At 44.1% G+C, this 18491-nt stretch overlaps 1 protein-coding gene across 1 annotated transcript; it reads right to left on the bottom strand.

Annotated features, from left to right (window-relative positions):
• Positions 1-46: 46 nt before the first annotated feature.
• On the bottom strand, positions 47-17400 carry C1QTNF4 (C1q and TNF related 4). The gene is made up of 2 exons (XM_081856276.1): positions 17256-17400; positions 47-1629 (listed from the first exon to the last, which is right to left on the bottom strand). Exon 2 carries the CDS (start codon positions 1625-1627, stop codon positions 506-508), a length of 1122 nt encoding a protein of 373 aa, XP_081712402.1. The 5' UTR covers positions 1628-1629; positions 17256-17400; the 3' UTR covers positions 47-505.
• Positions 17401-18491: the final 1091 nt, after the last annotated feature.

Below are 18491 nucleotides of genomic sequence, written 5' to 3'. Positions count from 1 at the left end.
TGCATCTAAATCAATCTAATATATCAAAACAGACAAGGAAACCCAGTACCTTTTCTCTTAGGATTTTATTGAGTTCATTATTTTCATTACATACACCCCTCTCTCAGAGTGTTGGTCTGCATTTGCAGTAGATGTTATCAACTCCCAAGTGCCTTGCCGAGTCTTTCATAAGTTCTTCCAGTATTTCCGTAAGCAGTTCCTTTATTCACATCTCATTTCACTGCCCCTATTTCTTCTACTCCCCAAGCTACCTCATGCTTTATGCTTAAATCAAACATCAATAATGAACAAAACACACATATCCCGTGAAGGTCATTCTATGAATGAATGAGTGGGAGAAACAACAATGGCTCTGCAGTCAGAACACAAGCGTGCAGCATAAGGAATGCACTGGACATACAATAGCATGCTCTTAACATTGTCATGTGAAAGATGACGTCCGTCCAGGACCTGCACCAGAGCCTACTGCATCTCGGCTTCTCTTATGCCCTTTTCATATATCTGTTTAGATTCTTGACCCTGGAGACATGTTGGCATCTGGAGGCGGTTTTGTCTTTGTCTCGGGATAGACCAGGAATCCAGTGAAGGTGATGTACTTGCCATGGTTGCTATAGGCACCATAGCCATCGTGCTGGTGGCTATAGAGCCAGACGGTGTCGCCATACTGCAGAGGCAGCATAATGCTCTGGCTCTGCATCTCACGCCTTTTGGAGTGGTTGTCATCGTAGATCATCGCCTGAACCTCGTTGTGGTTCTTCATCAGTTTCACGGACATGGTTTTGAAGGGCATCTTGCCAATGGTGAAGGAGAAATAGTAGGCACCTGGAACGCGACACGTAAAGATGCCGGTGGAGAAATTGAAATCTTTCCCAATGTTCACAAATTCTGTGTCAAATGTGATTGGCTCGTGCTGGGTTTGCTTCTCATCTGACCCCAGGAGGCTTTCTGAACGGGCAGCAGAAAAGGCTGAGCGAGTATCCTGTGATCTGCTGGGCTGGTCCGAAAAAAGGTGCTTCTCTGAGATTCCATTCTGGTTCGTTGAAAGCTGCTGAATTACATTAGGTGAAGAAGGCCCTGAAGTTTCTCCTAGCTCCTGGGAACCGACACTGTTTTGAAAATAGCTGGACGTGTCTGGATAGATGAGGTACCCATTGAAAGTTGTATAGGGACCTACATTGCTGTAGAGGGCATATTTGGGATCCCCATGTAAACGCAGCCAGACTGTGTCACCATAGTCCAACTGCAACATGGCACTCTGGCTTGCCACTTTCCGCTCTTTACGGTGATGCTCGTCGTATACAATGGCTTGAACCTCGTTCTTGTTTCTCATCAGCATGACGGACAAGTTTTTCTTGGGGTACTTTCCAACCGTGAAGGAGAAGTAATAGGCTCCAGGGATACGGCATCGGAATAATCCAGCTTTGGGGTCAAAGTCCCCGCCAATGTTCACATAGACTTTGTCAAAGGTGATCACCATTTCAGTGCTTCCTTCCATACTGCTGGTTCTAGCGACGGAGAAAGCAGACCGGAACTCAGATCCAGAATCAGCAGGGAAGCCGTACACAACGGAGCAGGTGATTTGACACAGGAAGCCAAACAAAAGTTGAGTTCTCAGTTGAGTCGTCATATCTAAAGAATTTTTTTAAAAAGTGAAGGGGACAGCATTTTAGTTGAAGTATTTCAAAACAAGGTAAGAGCAGGTTCAGCGCTGCAGCTCGATCACACTTAAAACTAGAACAGGTTATCAGCAGGGAGGGAAGCATTTGAAATCCAAGCATCAACGATCCTGTGGCAATGCATGTAAGACTACCATACCTTGACCAGTCGGCTGGCATCAGCCCACACGTTTGTGTATGGTTACTTGGGACTGAAAACATGAAGACACTTAACATGCACAGGAATGAACTCCAAGGGCATATCCAACTTTGACTGTTTAAAATCAAAACCATCCAGAACAATACCCTTTGATGTGGGAAAATGTGGCATGGGGGAAGTTGGGCTGGGCAACTTTATTAAGTGCCAGTTGTGACATGAGTCATCATGGATCAGTGTTGGAAGGTGGGGTGATTGTGGAGAAGACTGCTAGAGTTTCATGTGAATCCAACCATTCAACATGTGTCTGCAGACAAGCCCTGCAGACTTCTAAACAGAGCTCTATTTGTTGCTATAGCAACCTAATTCTGTCCAATATTTTCTCCATTTTCTCCATTTTTAACCAGTATTTGTTCACCTAAACCTACTATTGACATTTCTCTCCCTTTTCAGTTGAACACTGCTGTCTGGTTTTAAGGAACACTGATTGCTAATTCAAGATGCTTTGTCCATTGAGAGCTAGAAGTCCGGAAACTATTGTTAACAGGGCTAGATTCAAAAACAGAGCTTGGGGTGGTGGTGGAGGTAAATGTATTTTAAGCATAGAATTTTTTATTACAATAAAATAAATTATCATATATACAAACACTCCAAAAATAAATCCTTAATAGGCCAAATCTGCTTACGGTCTCCACCAAAGCATCAAATAAATGGGTTTGGCACATCTTCAAAGATATTGCATAGGTTTTAGCCTATTAAGGATTTATTTCTGGAGGGTTTGCTTGTATAATAATTATTGTGATAAATAATTCCTTGGTTTAGAATGTATTTCCCATTTCACTCTGATTTCAACTGCTAGTCTCCCCTGCCTCCTTTTCCTAAGGTGCCTTAGTTGTTTGCATGCCAGGGCTGGATGTGATTCGGTCACCAATCAAAGGGTTTGGATGATGCTGAGATGTGTGGGCTTTGTCCTGTTTAGCCTATTAGCAGCACTGAAGTAGGCAAATGTAAACAGAGCTGCTGAGATCTAGGGCTGCTCCCTGGTTGGTCCCAGAAAGGCTACTTCTCTGCCAGCACAAACAGCAGGGGCATCTCACCGGGAAAATTAGGGAAAAAGTGAGGGGGGGATGACACGACAACATAAAATGAATACACCATTGTTCACAAACCTGATTTTATCATTTGGTAGGCTAAAACTCCAGACAGATAATCCAGTTCCACCCTCTGGATGAGGCAATCTGCATGCAGCTCCACACACAGGAGGGGATGGAACCAGAGAGCACAAAACACAATGTCTATATTAGCAGTAAAAACCAGACCTTTCATGAAAGGGAGGGGGATCCAAACTACCGGATAGAAATAGATTGGGTTGCCTACCATAAAGAACCATCGATGGTCCACGAGAAACACAGATGAGAAGGAACTAAATGCATTTCCCTCCCTGCTCCAATATATATAATCCTAATGGCAAGAGGCCAAAGCATGATCTATTGGCACTTTCAGCCTGAGAACAAACCTAGCAGTCATGGCATAGACATGGAGCTCTTTTCACTGTCCTTTCTTTCTTGTGCTCATTAAAACATCACTCAGTCTGAGAGCTCAATGGCTGGGTCTCTTGTCTGCACTGTCTGTCACTTCAGAGCTGGCCCACTGCCAGGTGGCAGCCTATGAATTTAGAAGGCTGTGCTGTGGGCATCAAAGGGTTTCAAAGGCAAAGTGCTAGAGATACCATGAAAAAGATATGCTTCGCCATGTGTGCGTGTGTGTGTCTGGAAACTCTGAAGCACAAGCAGAAGTAAAGCAAGTAGCCTACAGGTGTTGGGATCCTCTTCTAGGGAGAGATGCTGGTAGGAAGACAAAATACTATCATGAGAATTTCAGTCCTGATTGTCTTTACTCTCAAATTCCAGGCACAAATCTGGACTTCTGAATGGTTTGATCTTCTGTCTAAATCAACAGTTGCATAATTAGAAATAGAGGGAAATATCAGATCTCTTTTATCCCCATGTGCTGCAAACAGCAAGGGCTTTCGAGCAGACCCCTTTCATGTAAAACCTTTGCACGCCCATTACCCCAAAGCTATGAAGACTGTCTACAGAAGGTTTCCTCTCAATTCTCTGATACGATAGAATAGTAAACACATTCACTATTTTCACATTCACAGAACAAGAAAAAAAATACGCCTTCACTCAAAGCTGCTTGATGTACACTTTTTTACTGCAAAGCCACATGTTTCAGTTTTTATCTAAGTAACTGCTTCTAAATTAAGATATTAAAAGGTTGAATCCAGGTCCTGTGAGCAGTTTCCACTCGTGAAATGGGACTCTCTCACCACACTCCTCTCCCATAATGGTTTAACATTTCCCAGAGTTCTCAGAGTGGTTTACCAGTCAATCCCTCTTTCCAGAGAACTTTGGGAATTGTAGCTCTGCAGGGGGAATAGGGGGTCTCCCAACAACTCTCAACACCTTAACATACTACAGTTCCCAGGAGTTTATCGGGGGGGGGGAGGCGGGAGCCATGACGACTCTTTAAAGTGGTACCATAGTGCTTTAAATGCATAGTGGGGGTGAGGCCTACATGAGACTTAAATTCAGTGTCCAATACAAGCCCCACATTTAACAGGAACTGGCTCCACTCAGGAGCTCTGAATGGCACAGAAGGACAGCTTTGTATCTGCCACACAATTGTCTCTATGAGCATTAAAAGTGGTATGAGAAAGACTGTGTGTATGCAGAGGTGATTTGAAACAATTGCAAAACCCTGCAAAGCATGTTTACCAGAGGTGAAAATGGGATGGATGTACATGTCATGAGAAACAATCTGTTTCAAACCACTTTCATCTGTCTCCAGTCTCAGTCTGTGGATCCTTAGTGCATTCAGATATTATGGCCACAAGATTGCACTGAAGCCCTGGAGGGCTGCTATGTCTTTGTTCATACTCAGGCTGGGGATGACAGCAAAGGACTGAGCTTGACAGCATGTAGCCAGCATTGTTCCAAAGCATGTCTTATTCTCTGGGGCAGGTTCAGCATTTCTCAGAGAGGCAGCTGGTAGCTGCTATGCAAAAAGGGCTTGCAGACTTGAAGACGTCTCCACTGAATGCTGACCCCCACAGTCCCTGTTACTGCCCTGTTACTGCTTCAGTGTTAATTTCCGGATAAGGTCATTATAGAAAAGGCTAAATTTAGCCGCTTTGCAGCAGCTCTTGGATGAAGTAGCCACTTAGTTTCATTTTGAATTAGAGCTCTTCCTAAATAGTCAGCAAATTATTTGCACTTTCTCAGAATTCCAAATCTCCCTTTGACAAAGAAGTCAGAATGGTTTGATCTTCTGTCTCAATCAATAGTCATTCATCAGAAATAGAGGGGACTATTGAGCTACTTTTATCTGCAACATTTTTAAACCACACAAATATCATGAAATGCCTTTGTACATGCGTACATTCAGTTCACATTAAAGGACAACCTACTTAACTCACACTTTCTGAAAGAAGATGGAAACTGAAACACAGCCATCCTTTCAGATTCATACTTCTCTGAATTTTGCAGTGCCCTTCTCCAGCCAAATAATATGGACAAAAGCGCATATACTAGTGTGAAGTGTGAAAATGTCGTATAAACATGCATTACATTAGGGAAAATATGCTTTGCAAAAATGATTATATTAGGAAAAATTCCATACAAAGATGTGTATTTGTACTAAATGCCGATGAATTTTCACAAGGACTTCTTTTTTCAAAGCCCGAACTGATGTGGAAATGCGGGGAACTGAATTCAAAAGTGGAAAAAATGAAAAATGGAGAAACCATCATTGACATATTCACCCATCTCTAAGCTGACTGAGCTGCAGGCTCACCCTGCGTGCTGACTGGAAGGGAGCACTGAGCAAAGCCTGGTGAGCTAGGGGTGAAATGAAGCAGTTTTTCATGGCTATTGCTGGAAAAGCTTGGGAGCCGGAGAAGCTGTTAACACTGTTCAGTTTTCCAAGCCAAACATCTTGGCAACACTATAACACTGACCAAGGTGCTCCTTGGCCAGGGCACTATTTATCCGCAGGCTCACCCAGATCTGAATCTATCACTGGTTTTTGTCCTCATATATTAATATAGTTTCCCAAATCTTCCCCGGATAAGAAAATACTTACAAAAGTAAAAGTGGTTATGTGATTTGCTTGCATTGGTTAGAAATATTTAGCTAATTACTGCATTTGATGGCTATTTCACCAATCCTCGTGTTGTTAATGTACAAAATGCATCCCCCCCCCCATAAAAAGGTATGCATGAAAGAAAGAAGAGAATTAAATCTAAAACGCAGCTCTGGAAGTAGTGTGTCCCATTGAGAAGACTCCCATGAATGTGAACGCATTGCTCCAAGGGTTGGAAATCAGGCAGTTGAACAACTAGATCCTTCTCTGCTAAGCCAGGCATTTGCTGGGTCCCATCATTAGGCAAGAGCACACTTCCAGACATCAACAGAATCACTTTGCCTGTACTATCTAAGAAGATGAGGGGCAGGAGAAGAGAAATTTCAGTTTGAACATCCATAAGCTCCTCCAAATTAAGGTGATCCCCTGAGGGTGCAAAGCGTACCTTAAATTCTTGGGCCAACACAGCTACACTCAGGTTATACAGCTGCATATCTTCTGAAGCACACTGGGGCAGGATATAAATGAGCCCAGAACATAAATTAGATACTGATTTCTCTGTAAATGTTATTTATTAATGAAGTCAGCCTCTCGGCCATCAATCATGAACAGATGGCAATTTTTATGTGGTTATAGCACCCAGAGTGTACCCACATGTGACTCATCTTATTGCTATTAAATTAATGACCAGGAAGTCAAGAGCTGAAACATTTAACAGTTCACATATTCAGCCACTACTTTCAGCCCCTCTCAGAAATTAAGTATTTCACCATTTTCTCAGGGAAACAAATATCAATAGCCTCACATTGGCTAGAGAGGAGTTTTTCTGACCTCTGGCAAAGTCAAAATGGTAGGTGAAGTTCATCCTTGCATTTTTATGTTCATGGTGTTAAGACTGCAGGTGGTGTCCACAATGAATCTGAGGCTATGGAAAAGTGAGCCTTCTTCTAATTAATGAGGCCAGAATTTTATGAGGAGGCACAGCACAGTTCTATATTTTAATCTTGACACTGCAGATGTTTCACAAACACAGACTTTTTGGACATATGGCTAATGGATTAGACCCATGATCGAAAAAAGGTGAACTGCCTACTCACAAGAAATGATGTAGCTGCACGGAATGATATAAGTACTTCTCAACATCTTGTGAGCTGCATTTTTTTAAAAAAAATCCTGGTACTTTCTAGCCGGCTGCACTGTAACACATCACCCTAATGTCTTAGGACAGCTGCAAGTGTCTCAATTATATGAATCATCAAAAGCCTGTACAATGAGCAGCCTGCATGCCCTGTGGTTAGCAGAGACGTGATAAAGCTTTTTCTTTGATTTGCCCTGATACTGTGTGCTGCCTGTTCCATTCCCAGGATGCTGATCAAAAGTATCAGATGATGACGCAATTTATAATTTGCGTGCATCATCACAGGAAAAAGTTAGTTATACCTTAGAAGGACTGAATCCATATGAAACTAAGGTTCTGTTCGTGGTAGAAGATTTTGCCTGCCTGGTTGTCTGCATTGCCAAAAAAAGAGGACACACTTTTGCATTAGCCTTGCCTATGATAATCTATACCCATGGATCCATTTGTAGAAATAACAACTACAACTGAGCGAGGAAGGCAATGAGGTGACCTGTGTACCTATCCAGTCTGCTGTCCAGGTATTAACTCTGGATGGTCAGCAGCATAGGAACATAGCAAGCTGCTTTATAGCAAGTCCAACTATTGGTCCATCTAGCTCTGCATAGTCTACATTGACTACCAGTAGCTTTCCAGGGTTTCAGACATGGGACATGCCTAGCCCTACCTGCAAATGCTGAGGACCTGGGACCTTCTGCATGACCTTCTGCCACTAAGTTAGAGCCCTTCTGCTTTCAAGGCTCTTGTTCATTCTTCTTAGGGTTCTTTGTCTTTAAACCAGACTTGGATCCTTCAAATAGAAGAGTGGCCTCTGTGAAGCTGCATGCCCACCCTAATGCAGAGCACTAAAACTGCCCAGTATGTGGACTCTATTTCAAGTGGTAGGGTATTCACTATGACACTTAGCTCAAGGTTGTTTATATAGCAATATGGGTTAACACTTTTTGAGGGGTGCACGAGTGGTGATTACAGTGTTTCTCATTCCACTATACCTGATCCTTCTGCACGTCCCACCCCAATAATATATTCTTACAAATTCCAGAGAATATGACTTTGGGAAAATTCCATACAATTTTGTGCATTCTAACAATGCATAAGCCTCATGGGATTTCAGTGTTAATATGCCACAGTCAAATGGGCAAAGCCTCAATGAGAAGACTTAAGTATAGGAGTCTAATTCCTCAGCTTCGGTTTATGTTGTGCATTCAATAATAAAAAAACACCTTTCCAGCAGTTGCTCTGCAGCCTTCTGGTCCCAGAGAGATTTCCTCTGGTTCTTGGCTGGTGGAAGAAATGCACTTCTCATCCTCCTGATACGCAATGATCTTTAACTTCCCCCAGAGCTGTCTTTTAGGTGTTTGGAAATGGCTAATACCTGCAGAATAAAAACTACAATCTCTCTCAAGAGCCTTTCAAAAAAAAACACACAAAAAAACCAAACCAAACCAAATCAAAACAGGTTTGTACTCAAAATGATTTTTTTCCTGTGCCTAATCCCTTTGGGACCTTAGAGTGGGCATTAGCAGCAAGTTATCTGAAGACAACTGCCATGTTTCCTTTGTATTTACACTACCTCCTTCTTCACATAGATCCTAACATTTCCCAGTTCACTTTCATGCCATATTATATGTTATTCATGTCATAAATATGACATGACATTTTGAATGGCAGATATGACCCATTAGGCAAAGATACAGGTGAAGCTGAAAGATACAGGTGAAGCTGAAAGTGTTTACTGGTTTGTGTGAGGGCTTATCTTCTTATCTATCTTCTTATCCTTTAGGTTAGGAGGGAGTTGGGAGAGAGCAAACAAAGCAGGAGACCAGGTGCCTGCAAATTATCTGCAAAGTATTGGTAAAGTATCGGTCCAGCTGGGCTACCTCCTGGGAAGCTGTTAAGCCTTTTGTTCATCGGTATATTGCCTTGTTGAAACACTTATCACCATGTTATTTCAATACCTGTATTCAACTGATAGGGCCCTACTTTATACCCAATAATAAAGGTAAAGGGACCCCTGACCATTAGGTCTAGTCGCGGACGACTCTGGGGTTGTGGCGCTCATCTCACTTTATTGGCCGAGGGAGCCGGCATACAGCTTCCAGGTCATGTGGCCAGCATGACTAAGCCGCTTCTGGTGAACCAGAGCAGTGCACGGAAACACCGTTTAACTTCACGGTGGAGCAGTACCAATTTATCTACTTGCACTTTGACGTGCTTTCGAACTGCTAGGTTGGCAGGAGCAGGGACTGAGCAACAGGAGCTCACCCCGTCACAGGGATTTGAACCGCTGACCTTCTGATCGGCAAGCCCTAGGCTCTGTGGTTTAACCCACAGCGCCACTCGTGTCCCTATACCCACTAATAGCATAGTTTACATTTACAGCTTCTTTGGGCAGGTGGCTCACCCTGTTGCGGGGATTCAAACTGCTGACCTTCTGATTGACAAGCCCTAGGCTCAGTGGCTTAGACCACAGTGCCACCTGCGTACCCTATTTGTATCCTACCCTTCCTCTAATAACCCTGCAGCAGCATACCTGGGGTGATGTCATTTTCACAGCAACCACCTAAGGTAGGTTAGATGGTAAGACAGGAACTTGCCTAAAGTGATTCAGTGAGCTTCTTATGGCTGTCCAAATGTGTTTTTATTCAAACAGAGTTTACAACATGGAAAATAAATTGCAAGGATATTTGACGGTTCAAAAGGTTCTATTCAGACCAATTATTCATAAGATTATCATTCTGCTGTCAGCGTTCTCACAAAGATAGTGTGTTTCACTGTGATAGCCATACCTGTCTTCCAAATGCTGATCTCTTTAAATGTGGCTCCCCTTTGTTTCCGATTCACATTCTTGCTGCTATTTGTAAATTAATCATAAATTCTAAACTTGAATAGTCTACATGATGCTGAATTCAATGGTGCGATTCACTGAATAGGTCCCGTTGGGGGAAGCACTGCGGAAGAATTTCTGCTTGCACAATGGGGCTCCCCCCCTCCATCCTGCATGCCCACCCCCTGAAATTGGTTCAGGGAGGGGTCAGGAGAACCCTCAGAACAGCATTCAAAGGGAATTGGCGGGTGTTCCATTTGGCAAGCTGAAAAACATTATTTTGAATTCTTCCCAATGTTCTTTCCACTAAACCACACTCATTTGTTGACTCCACACTCTTATTGAGTCATGTTCCATCTAGAGAAGAAATCCCTTTGACTAGTTAGTCTTCAGGGTTTAGTCAAAGAATCTCAGTCAGGAGATATATATATAAATATATATATGCCTTATCAACAAAGATATTATCTCATAATTCTCCTCCTCATACGGCTGGTTTAATTTTGTCTCCTTTTCTGTTGAAATGCATCAAGCATCCTCTACTAAGCCAGGATTATGATACGCTCAATGCAGATAGCCTTTGATTGCTGATATTATCAATAAGGATTTTGTTCTTTTCTCAGATTTAGCATGTAATTTTTGATTTTTATTCATGAGAGAGGGAGACTGGTTGTGATCCTCAGGCTTCATTTCCTATAAAAAATACAAAGTGAACGAATCTCCTATAAACATAATAACTTTCATGATCAGTCTGTATATCATCAGGTTCTCTATGGCTGCAGCTCTGAGTCTTGACACATTCTGCATCTCTCCAGTTATAATATTGTTGTTTAAAGACTGAAAACATATGCTCTGGAATCTTTGGTTTTTATTTTAAAAGGCACTGAACTATGTAGAATTTCCATTCGGAAGATAATCTTCAAAGTTTCCAGATGATGGTTCGAGTCCCTAATGGTATCTGTCATAAAAGAAGGCTTCAACTCATTAACAGAGTATTAAGTGTGACACCATGGTTTGCAACTGCTTCACTATTGGTATTGTCAATTGATCTTATGTTCACTGTTCTTGTAAGACTTAGAGCTCACCCAGATTTCCTTTTGTGCCACACTTTCCAGGCACAGGTTTGTGCTTTAAATATCTGTTTCCAAGTAGCTTTGTGGTATATTCCCCAGCGCTTCCCTTGGGACAGCTGAATCAGAGCAAACGGCAATTGGGTTCTTTGCAGGTTGACATTTGCTCAGATTCAGTGGCAAAATGAGAGTTTTCTCGGGGAAAGTGCAGGGGCAAAACAAAAACTACTGAAACATGGAGCATTAAGCCTTGACCTGTGTCTAGGAGTGCAGCACAAAATGAAATCTGGATGAGCCCTTAGAATGCAGTATGGATAAGACACAATGCACAGCTAATGGTTATCAGGTTTGTCTTAATGGAAAATGAAATGCTCAAAATACTCCACATTCCACATTTTAATGCCTTTTACAGGTCTTGCTGATATTGACAAAGGTGCAGATGGGATTTCTTCTTCAGACACATTCCTCATCTACGCTTCAGGAAAGCAAAAAACCAAAAACTAATCGCATGCCTTCTAGATCAAGATACTTTCCCTTGGCAACATATATGCAAGACACAATACCTCCCCAGACCTCCAGTTAATATAATTGACTTCAGACTCCTTTTTCAGCAAACACCCTCCGTAACTTCTCCTCCAGTGAGGGCAAATCAAGATATCCATATGATGATTGTTCATAATTTCCAGAGTAGTTCTTGAGTGCAACATGCTTTATCATTCTCTCTCAATTCGTTCCAGTAGCAAGCCCATGAGTTAGGTGGCTGCCATTTCTCTGTCAAATATTACAAATCAAAACAGAGAAAGTTATCTTCCCATGGCCACTTGATGAGCTCATGGCTGATGAGACTTTCAGATTTAGGACTCACAGTTCCAACATGTAATCTGCTGGAATCTCACTAATCATCTCCCTAATATGATTAAGCAAGGTTTTGACCTGCTGGCCTCCCTCTGATCAGTGGGATCCCATGAGGCTCAAATTCATGTCAGAGATGCAAAGGAAGTAATTACATAGTTTGTGTCATAAAGTTTATGGGAGCAGCTTCCCTTACAGTAAGAATACATGGGTCTCTTTAAAGCAGGGATGAGGAAACTGCGGCACTCCAGATGTTGCTTGAAAACAACTCCCATCTTCCTTGACCGTTGGCCAAGCTGGCTGGGGCTGAAGGGAGTTGGAGTCAGCAACATCTGGAGGGCTACAGGATCCCCATCCCTGATTTTAAGATACCACATTACCTGCTTTGTATTTCTGATGCCCTTGGAACAGATACAGCCCTTTGTAACTGGATCAGGAAATACTGAAGCAAGGAAAAGGGTAGGTGGGAGAGGCAGTGCATAATCATACCTTGAAGCCCTAATATCAATTTGCATAGGTTCAAAAATGGCTGTAATTTCCAGCTAATATTCTCTCTACAGTCATTGCCAGTCTCTCTTTGCCCCTCTCTTGAGTCTTCATCTCAGCACCGCTAAGGTAGACATTCTAGCATTTGACAAATACAGGAGGCTGAGGGGGAGGTTGCCACCATGAACTCATCTCTCCCTGCTCCTCTCCTGTAGCCTTTGCAATCAATTACCAGCCTCTAGATGGATATCTCTGCTGCTTGGCTCTGTGATCAGTTCCTGCTCCTAGCAGGGTGATTCCTACTGGAAGCCTCAGTCCTTTGATCAGGCACAGCAAGGATTTTCTCTCTTGTTCTTTACTCTGATTAGAGCATGCCAGTAATTTACAAAGCATTGGTGAGAGGCAGTAGAGGACTACGGAGGTACCAGAATTGGCACACGAAAGAACACACAGAAGGGGGATGAGAGAAATTTCCAGCAGGCTGCATGTGGTTGCATAAAAACAGTTGGACAACAATGAAGTACTCAAGTTGCAGTGAAAAAAGTTAAGCAGCATAACATTGCATGTATCCAGATTCTTAAGTTGCAGCACTGTGGCCTTGCTCTAATGCTACACTTACCTATACTATCAGTGAAGCTGCTTGTCCTGCTATGGCGGTTGCCTCCAGCCCCCAACATAGAAGGGTTGCATAAGGGCCAGCCCACCCATAAGGCAAGGTGAGGGGACCGCCTCAGGTGGCAGGATCCACAGGGGCAGCAGACGCCAATGCCAATCTTTCTTCCTCTCTTGTTCCTGATATACATCTTCCCTGACCTTCCCTGGTGGGGAGGGACAGTTGTACCTGAGCAGGTACAACTGTATCCTGGCTTCAGGTAAGCTGGAGCAAAAGTTTTCCTGCTTCTTTCTCCCTTGCAATGCATAGGCTGATTATATGTATAAATGGAACCACAGGCTCAGGCTTTCAGTGAGTAATGAACTTCTAAGACATATAAGATAAGAGCCAGGATCTCCGCCTCTCCTGATTGCTGATTGCAGTCAAGTGATCTCTGAAATTTCTGGGGAAATCCAGAAAGCCAGGCAGATAGCAGATGTGAGAGTGGGCATAAGCCGTGTGTGCCCACATTATGTTTCCAATGCAAGTATTTCACGCATGCACTACCGTGTCTAACACACTTACCATGTGAGTTGGCCCATACTCATGTAGAGTTAACATGCCAGTGATCAGGGCAGGTGCCACTGCTGGCATGCAAATGATAGTGCTTTCTCCATGGTTAGCCCTCATTACTTCATTCATAATGCTTGGTCTTTACTTTTAAGAACTGAATATTCAAGGGATGCACAGAACAAATGGGTGGAGATTAATAAGCTTGCCACATTAATGGTATACATATCATTTTTGTTATTTTGTAACTCAATTAGAGATTGTCTCAAGTTTTAAGCAGTATATAAATATATGGATTGAATGAAAGAATAAACCTGCGAAATTGAGATTTGTTACTTCTAGGGAATAAAGCAGAGTTCAGACTTTAGCTTCTTAGACTGACTCTGCCAAAATATTATAGACTGTCTTCAAAACTAATGCAGGAGAGGCATAAGAATGGGATGAGAAGGCAATACCCCAATATGATGTTTTATCAGGGGGTCTCTTTGCTAAATAGTGGTAAATGAAATAAATCCCACATAACATTCAAATCAGACATAGCTCTGATGCTTGAATTTGTTGAATTCAAAAGTAGGCAAATAGCTTTGAATCCCATAAAACTCTGGCTTTGATGATGAAATGTTGGTTCTAGGTTTTCGAGCTTTGACTTTCTCTGTTTTTCAAATCCAACAATGTAACCTGAAATGGTCCTGGAATAATGTTTGCATTTGAAAGGGAATGGCAGATTAGAAGTTGTTGTTTTAAAGTGGCAAGGGGAGAAATATATCCATTCTTGTTCTATGTCAATTTGCATCATTCTAAGCATGACCAGGTGTGTATATTTCATGTATCCACAGACTCCTTTGTTGAAATGCAAAATTTGGTTCCATATCTCACCTTTTATATTGAGAGAGTGGGGAGGGGGGGAAAAGTCCAGACCACAAGGCTGTCAAGAAAGGCTTGGAAACATGAGGGCAATATCTGCTAACGGCTCAGATCCTTCCCAGATTGTGCAGAATGTAGAGTAGAAATCTGATTGCCATACATGATCATCCAGACGTTTTTCTATGATGAGCTGATCTGTTTCAGCAGAAACCACATTTTCTAAGTGCTTAAACAACAGCACAATGTTGCTGATGAAGTATGTCTCACAATTCTTGCAAATGCTGTGTGGAGACTTGAGTGGTTGTGCTGGTGTTGTGGGCTGATATTGGGACAGTGCCTGGGACATCATTGCAACAGCTTATGATTTAAATTCCTCCCTCACCATTCTGGGGGTTTCAAATGCCAGCCATTAAGCTACCTTTCTGCCTGGTTCTTCCCTTCCTACATTTGAAAACTGTTTACTCCACCTCTTTACTATGTGGGCATTAAGAGATGAGTATTTTTCCACTTCAACTGCGACTGCATCAAAACCAACCCGGATTGTCTAGAAAGGTCCTCAAAAACTAGGAAAGAATTGTGGGGGCTTCCAGTGGCCAGTGATTGAGGCTTCCACATCTTGAGCAGAAGTTTATCAGTCATGATCCCATGTGCTGCTATTCTGCAATGGCTGAGCCCCCTAACCATGGCCTCCCTTCCTTCTTCCCCTGCACATATTATTCCCAATCATTCAACCCTGCTTTGGAAAGAAAATTTAAATGGATCCAGTCTCAAAATCTAAATGGGCAAAACACCAGAATTTAGGAAGTTGAGAATATTTGCATCTGTTTAATCTGATTGCATAACCGAGTCAGGAGACCAAACCTGGAACTCAGGGATGCATGATTTATGTACAAAGGGCATTGTTTGCAGAAACTTCGGATGAAGAAATGGGAATGGATATTTGTATAAGTAGCATGCAACCAAGTTTTTATGGCTGAAATTGCAGACACAGAAAGGAAATGACATCCATGAACCCTGATAAAATTCCTCCATTATCTCTGATGTAATGGACAGAGCTTGACTGAATTCACAATCTGTCATTCAAAATTGTGAAGCCAGCAAATATAAGACTCGTAACGTTTGAAGGCTGAGGGCAGGGGGCTGTTTTGGTTGGTGTTTTACTGTTAGTTACTTGCTTTATGGTCACGGCAGGCTATTCGTGCATACAAATGAGTCCAGTAATCCTGCTCCCCTGCCCAAAAGATGGAAAAGGTTGGTTTAGATGTGACTTCACCTCACATTCAGCCTCACGTTGAAATGCTAGGATACTTCCCTCCCACACTTGTTATGATTGAGACCCTTGATGTATTCAGACAGATCCGGAATGATTTTCCTGTTATTGGTTACGCATCCGATATTAAGCACAGAAATAAAGACAGCTGCCATGTGGCTAAATGGGATGATATCCTCAAAAGCAGAGTATGTTAAAATCTTGTTACGCACCAGCTCCCTGGAGAAGAGAAGCTGCAGGAAATTACTGTAGCACCAAAAATGAATAATTGAAGCAAAGCGCATTCAATATGTGCATAAACACAGAGGCCAGAGTGCAGCCTCCTAACCAGCTGGCAGTGCAGAAACTCAACAAAGAAAGTGCCGGATAGATAGATTTCTCAGGAGAAGCTAACCCACTTTCCTAGGAGCTTTGAGGAGGGCTCATGAAGAGGTCACAGCAAGGACTGTGGCAACATCGCCGTGGATCGGGATGGCCTCTTGATCAGAAGGCAATTGCTTCACAATGTTAGGCAAATAAACAAATGTTAAGAAATGAGCCTCAAGACATGTTTTTTGGGTTTAACACCCTGCTCCTTACCTGCTGGAAAAAATTGGCCGAATAGAACTCTGTCCTCAGGTTTGAACTCCAGAGACTGACTAGAGAGATTCTCTGTATGCCTTCCCAGATAATCTTGTGTCGTGAATTGAAATGCCCACCCACCCACCCACCCATAGACACACACACAAATTCCAGTATGCCTCAGTTTCTAACCCTGGTCCCACAGAGAAAGCAGTCAGGGAACCCAAAGATTATGAGAAACAGAATGAGAAAGCAGATGCTATCCCATCCTTGTGGTGTAGAGAGGAGGTTAGCAAAACAGCGCTCCACTTGAGAGATCTCGGGGGTCAAATATCCCAGACAGAGGAGGTGTCCTTCAGTTTTAAAAGGCTGGACCTTGGTTCTATTGACATGAATCGATCCCTTTAGCTCTATTGGCATTAACTGATTTTCACATTTCCGTAGAAAATAGGGGGCGTCCCCGCCTCAGTAAGCACAACTCTAAAACATCCCTTCTTTTTTACGTTTTGATCTGGCGGCTTCCTAGATCAGTGACAGGTGGGGGGAGTGGATCAGTGGGGAGAAGGACACCTGGAAAAGGGGGTCACCTGTAAGGACCTTAGAATAGGGATGGGGGTGGAGCTGAGCAAGAAAACCTACAAGGCTGAGGAGTCGTTATCTATATCCAGGGCTACACCATCTATATCTTGCTAAATGCCTCTCTGTCTCCGTTGCCAGGATTCTGCACGGGGCTTTAGTCCGCAGGCTCCAACCAGACTCCCCCTTCCGGACCTGAACAAAGCTCCATAAAGATAAACCATGCATCAAATAGGTAATCCCATCTGCCCCGGATAATACTTGACAGAGACAGCCCCCGTTCCCGCTTCACAGTAGGACAACCCCCTCCTCCTTTTCAAACCCTCCATATACAGCATTCATTGCCCCTCTTCGAAGGAGAGACCACTGTATCAAAGCAGGGGGGGGGAGAGAAAAAGAAAAGGTGGGAAAAGCAACCTCGGGCGGCTGCCTCTCTCACGCACCCCCAATGGAAGCTGCCCTGGGGGCGCTGCTGTAGGTGGCGCTTCGCCATGTACCTGCTGCTGCTGAAGTGGCCGTCGCCGCCGTCTGCTGCTGGAGGAGGCGGGAGAGAGCCGGCTGGACGGCGGCTGCTGTTGCCGCTGCACTGACAGCTCTGGAAGCGGCGCCGCGGCTGTGAGGAGGGCAGGCGGGCGGGCGGGCGGGCGGGGGCGGGGTGGCTGGGCAGAAGGGGCGCCGGCGCGCGCGGGGGGCTCCGGCGCAAAATCCGGGGCCGGAGGAGGAGCTTGTGGAGGGAGCTGAGGAAGGGCGGGGCGCGGCGCCTCGCTTCCCATGCCAGGCAGTCATGGCTGCGGCGCCTTGCTCGTGGGGGTGGTGGGGTGGCTCTTCCTCAGGGCTCCTTCCAATGGTGCTGCGGAAGGCGCCTTTGAGGAAGAAATTCAACAGGTACGGCGATGGGGGGGGCGAAGCTGAACCGGAGGGATTTCTGCCTGCCAAAAGCAAGCACAGGTCCTTGGCGAATAGGGAGGGAGGAGGAGGCTGTTTCCTTCCCCGCCTCCACCCACCAAATGACTAGTCCTTCTGGAAAGGAGAAGGAAGGGAGGGGCAATGCCCAACATCCAGGTCTTGGGGAGGCTAATCCTTAGGGGCAGCTGGGTCCACCTTGCCTGGGAGGGAGCGGGTGGCGCTGTGGTCTAAACCACTGAGCTTCTTGGGCTTGCTGATCAGAAGGTTGGCAGTTCAAGTCCGCGCAACGGGGTGAGCTCCCATTGCTCTGTCCCAGCTTCTGCCAACCTAGCAGTTCAAAAGCACACCAGCGCAAGTAGATAAATAGGTACTGCTGTGGCAGGAAGGTAAATGGCGTTTCTGTGCCCTCTGGTTTCCGTCACGGTGTCCCGTTGCGCCAGAAGTGGTTTAGTCATGCTGGCCACATGACCTGGAAAGCTGTCTTCGGACAAACACCGGCTCCCTCGGCCGGAAAGCGGAGATGTCCCGTTGCGCCAGAAGTGGTTTAGTCATGCTGGCCACATGACCTGGAAAGCTGTCTTCGGACAAACACCGGCTCCCTCGGCCGGAAAGCGGAGATGAGTGCTGCACCCCATAGTTGCTTTTGACTGGACTTAACTGTCCAAGAATCCTTTACCTTAACCTTTTTACCATACATTGCCTGGGAAGGAACATGGTATTTGCATTAACCTATCCTACCCCTCAACACATTCTTTCAAATCATGGTGGGACCTGTTGAATTTCTATTGATGTTGCTGTTAAAGGCACAGAAAAGTTAAAGGGTGACA

The sequence above is a fragment of the Podarcis erhardii genome, assembly GCF_964252035.2.
Source record: "Podarcis erhardii genome assembly, chromosome: 1".
NCBI lineage: Eukaryota > Metazoa > Chordata > Lepidosauria > Squamata > Lacertidae > Podarcis > Podarcis erhardii.
Note: the sequence above shows the minus strand (reverse complement) of the source record. Positions and strands in the feature narration are given on the sequence as shown.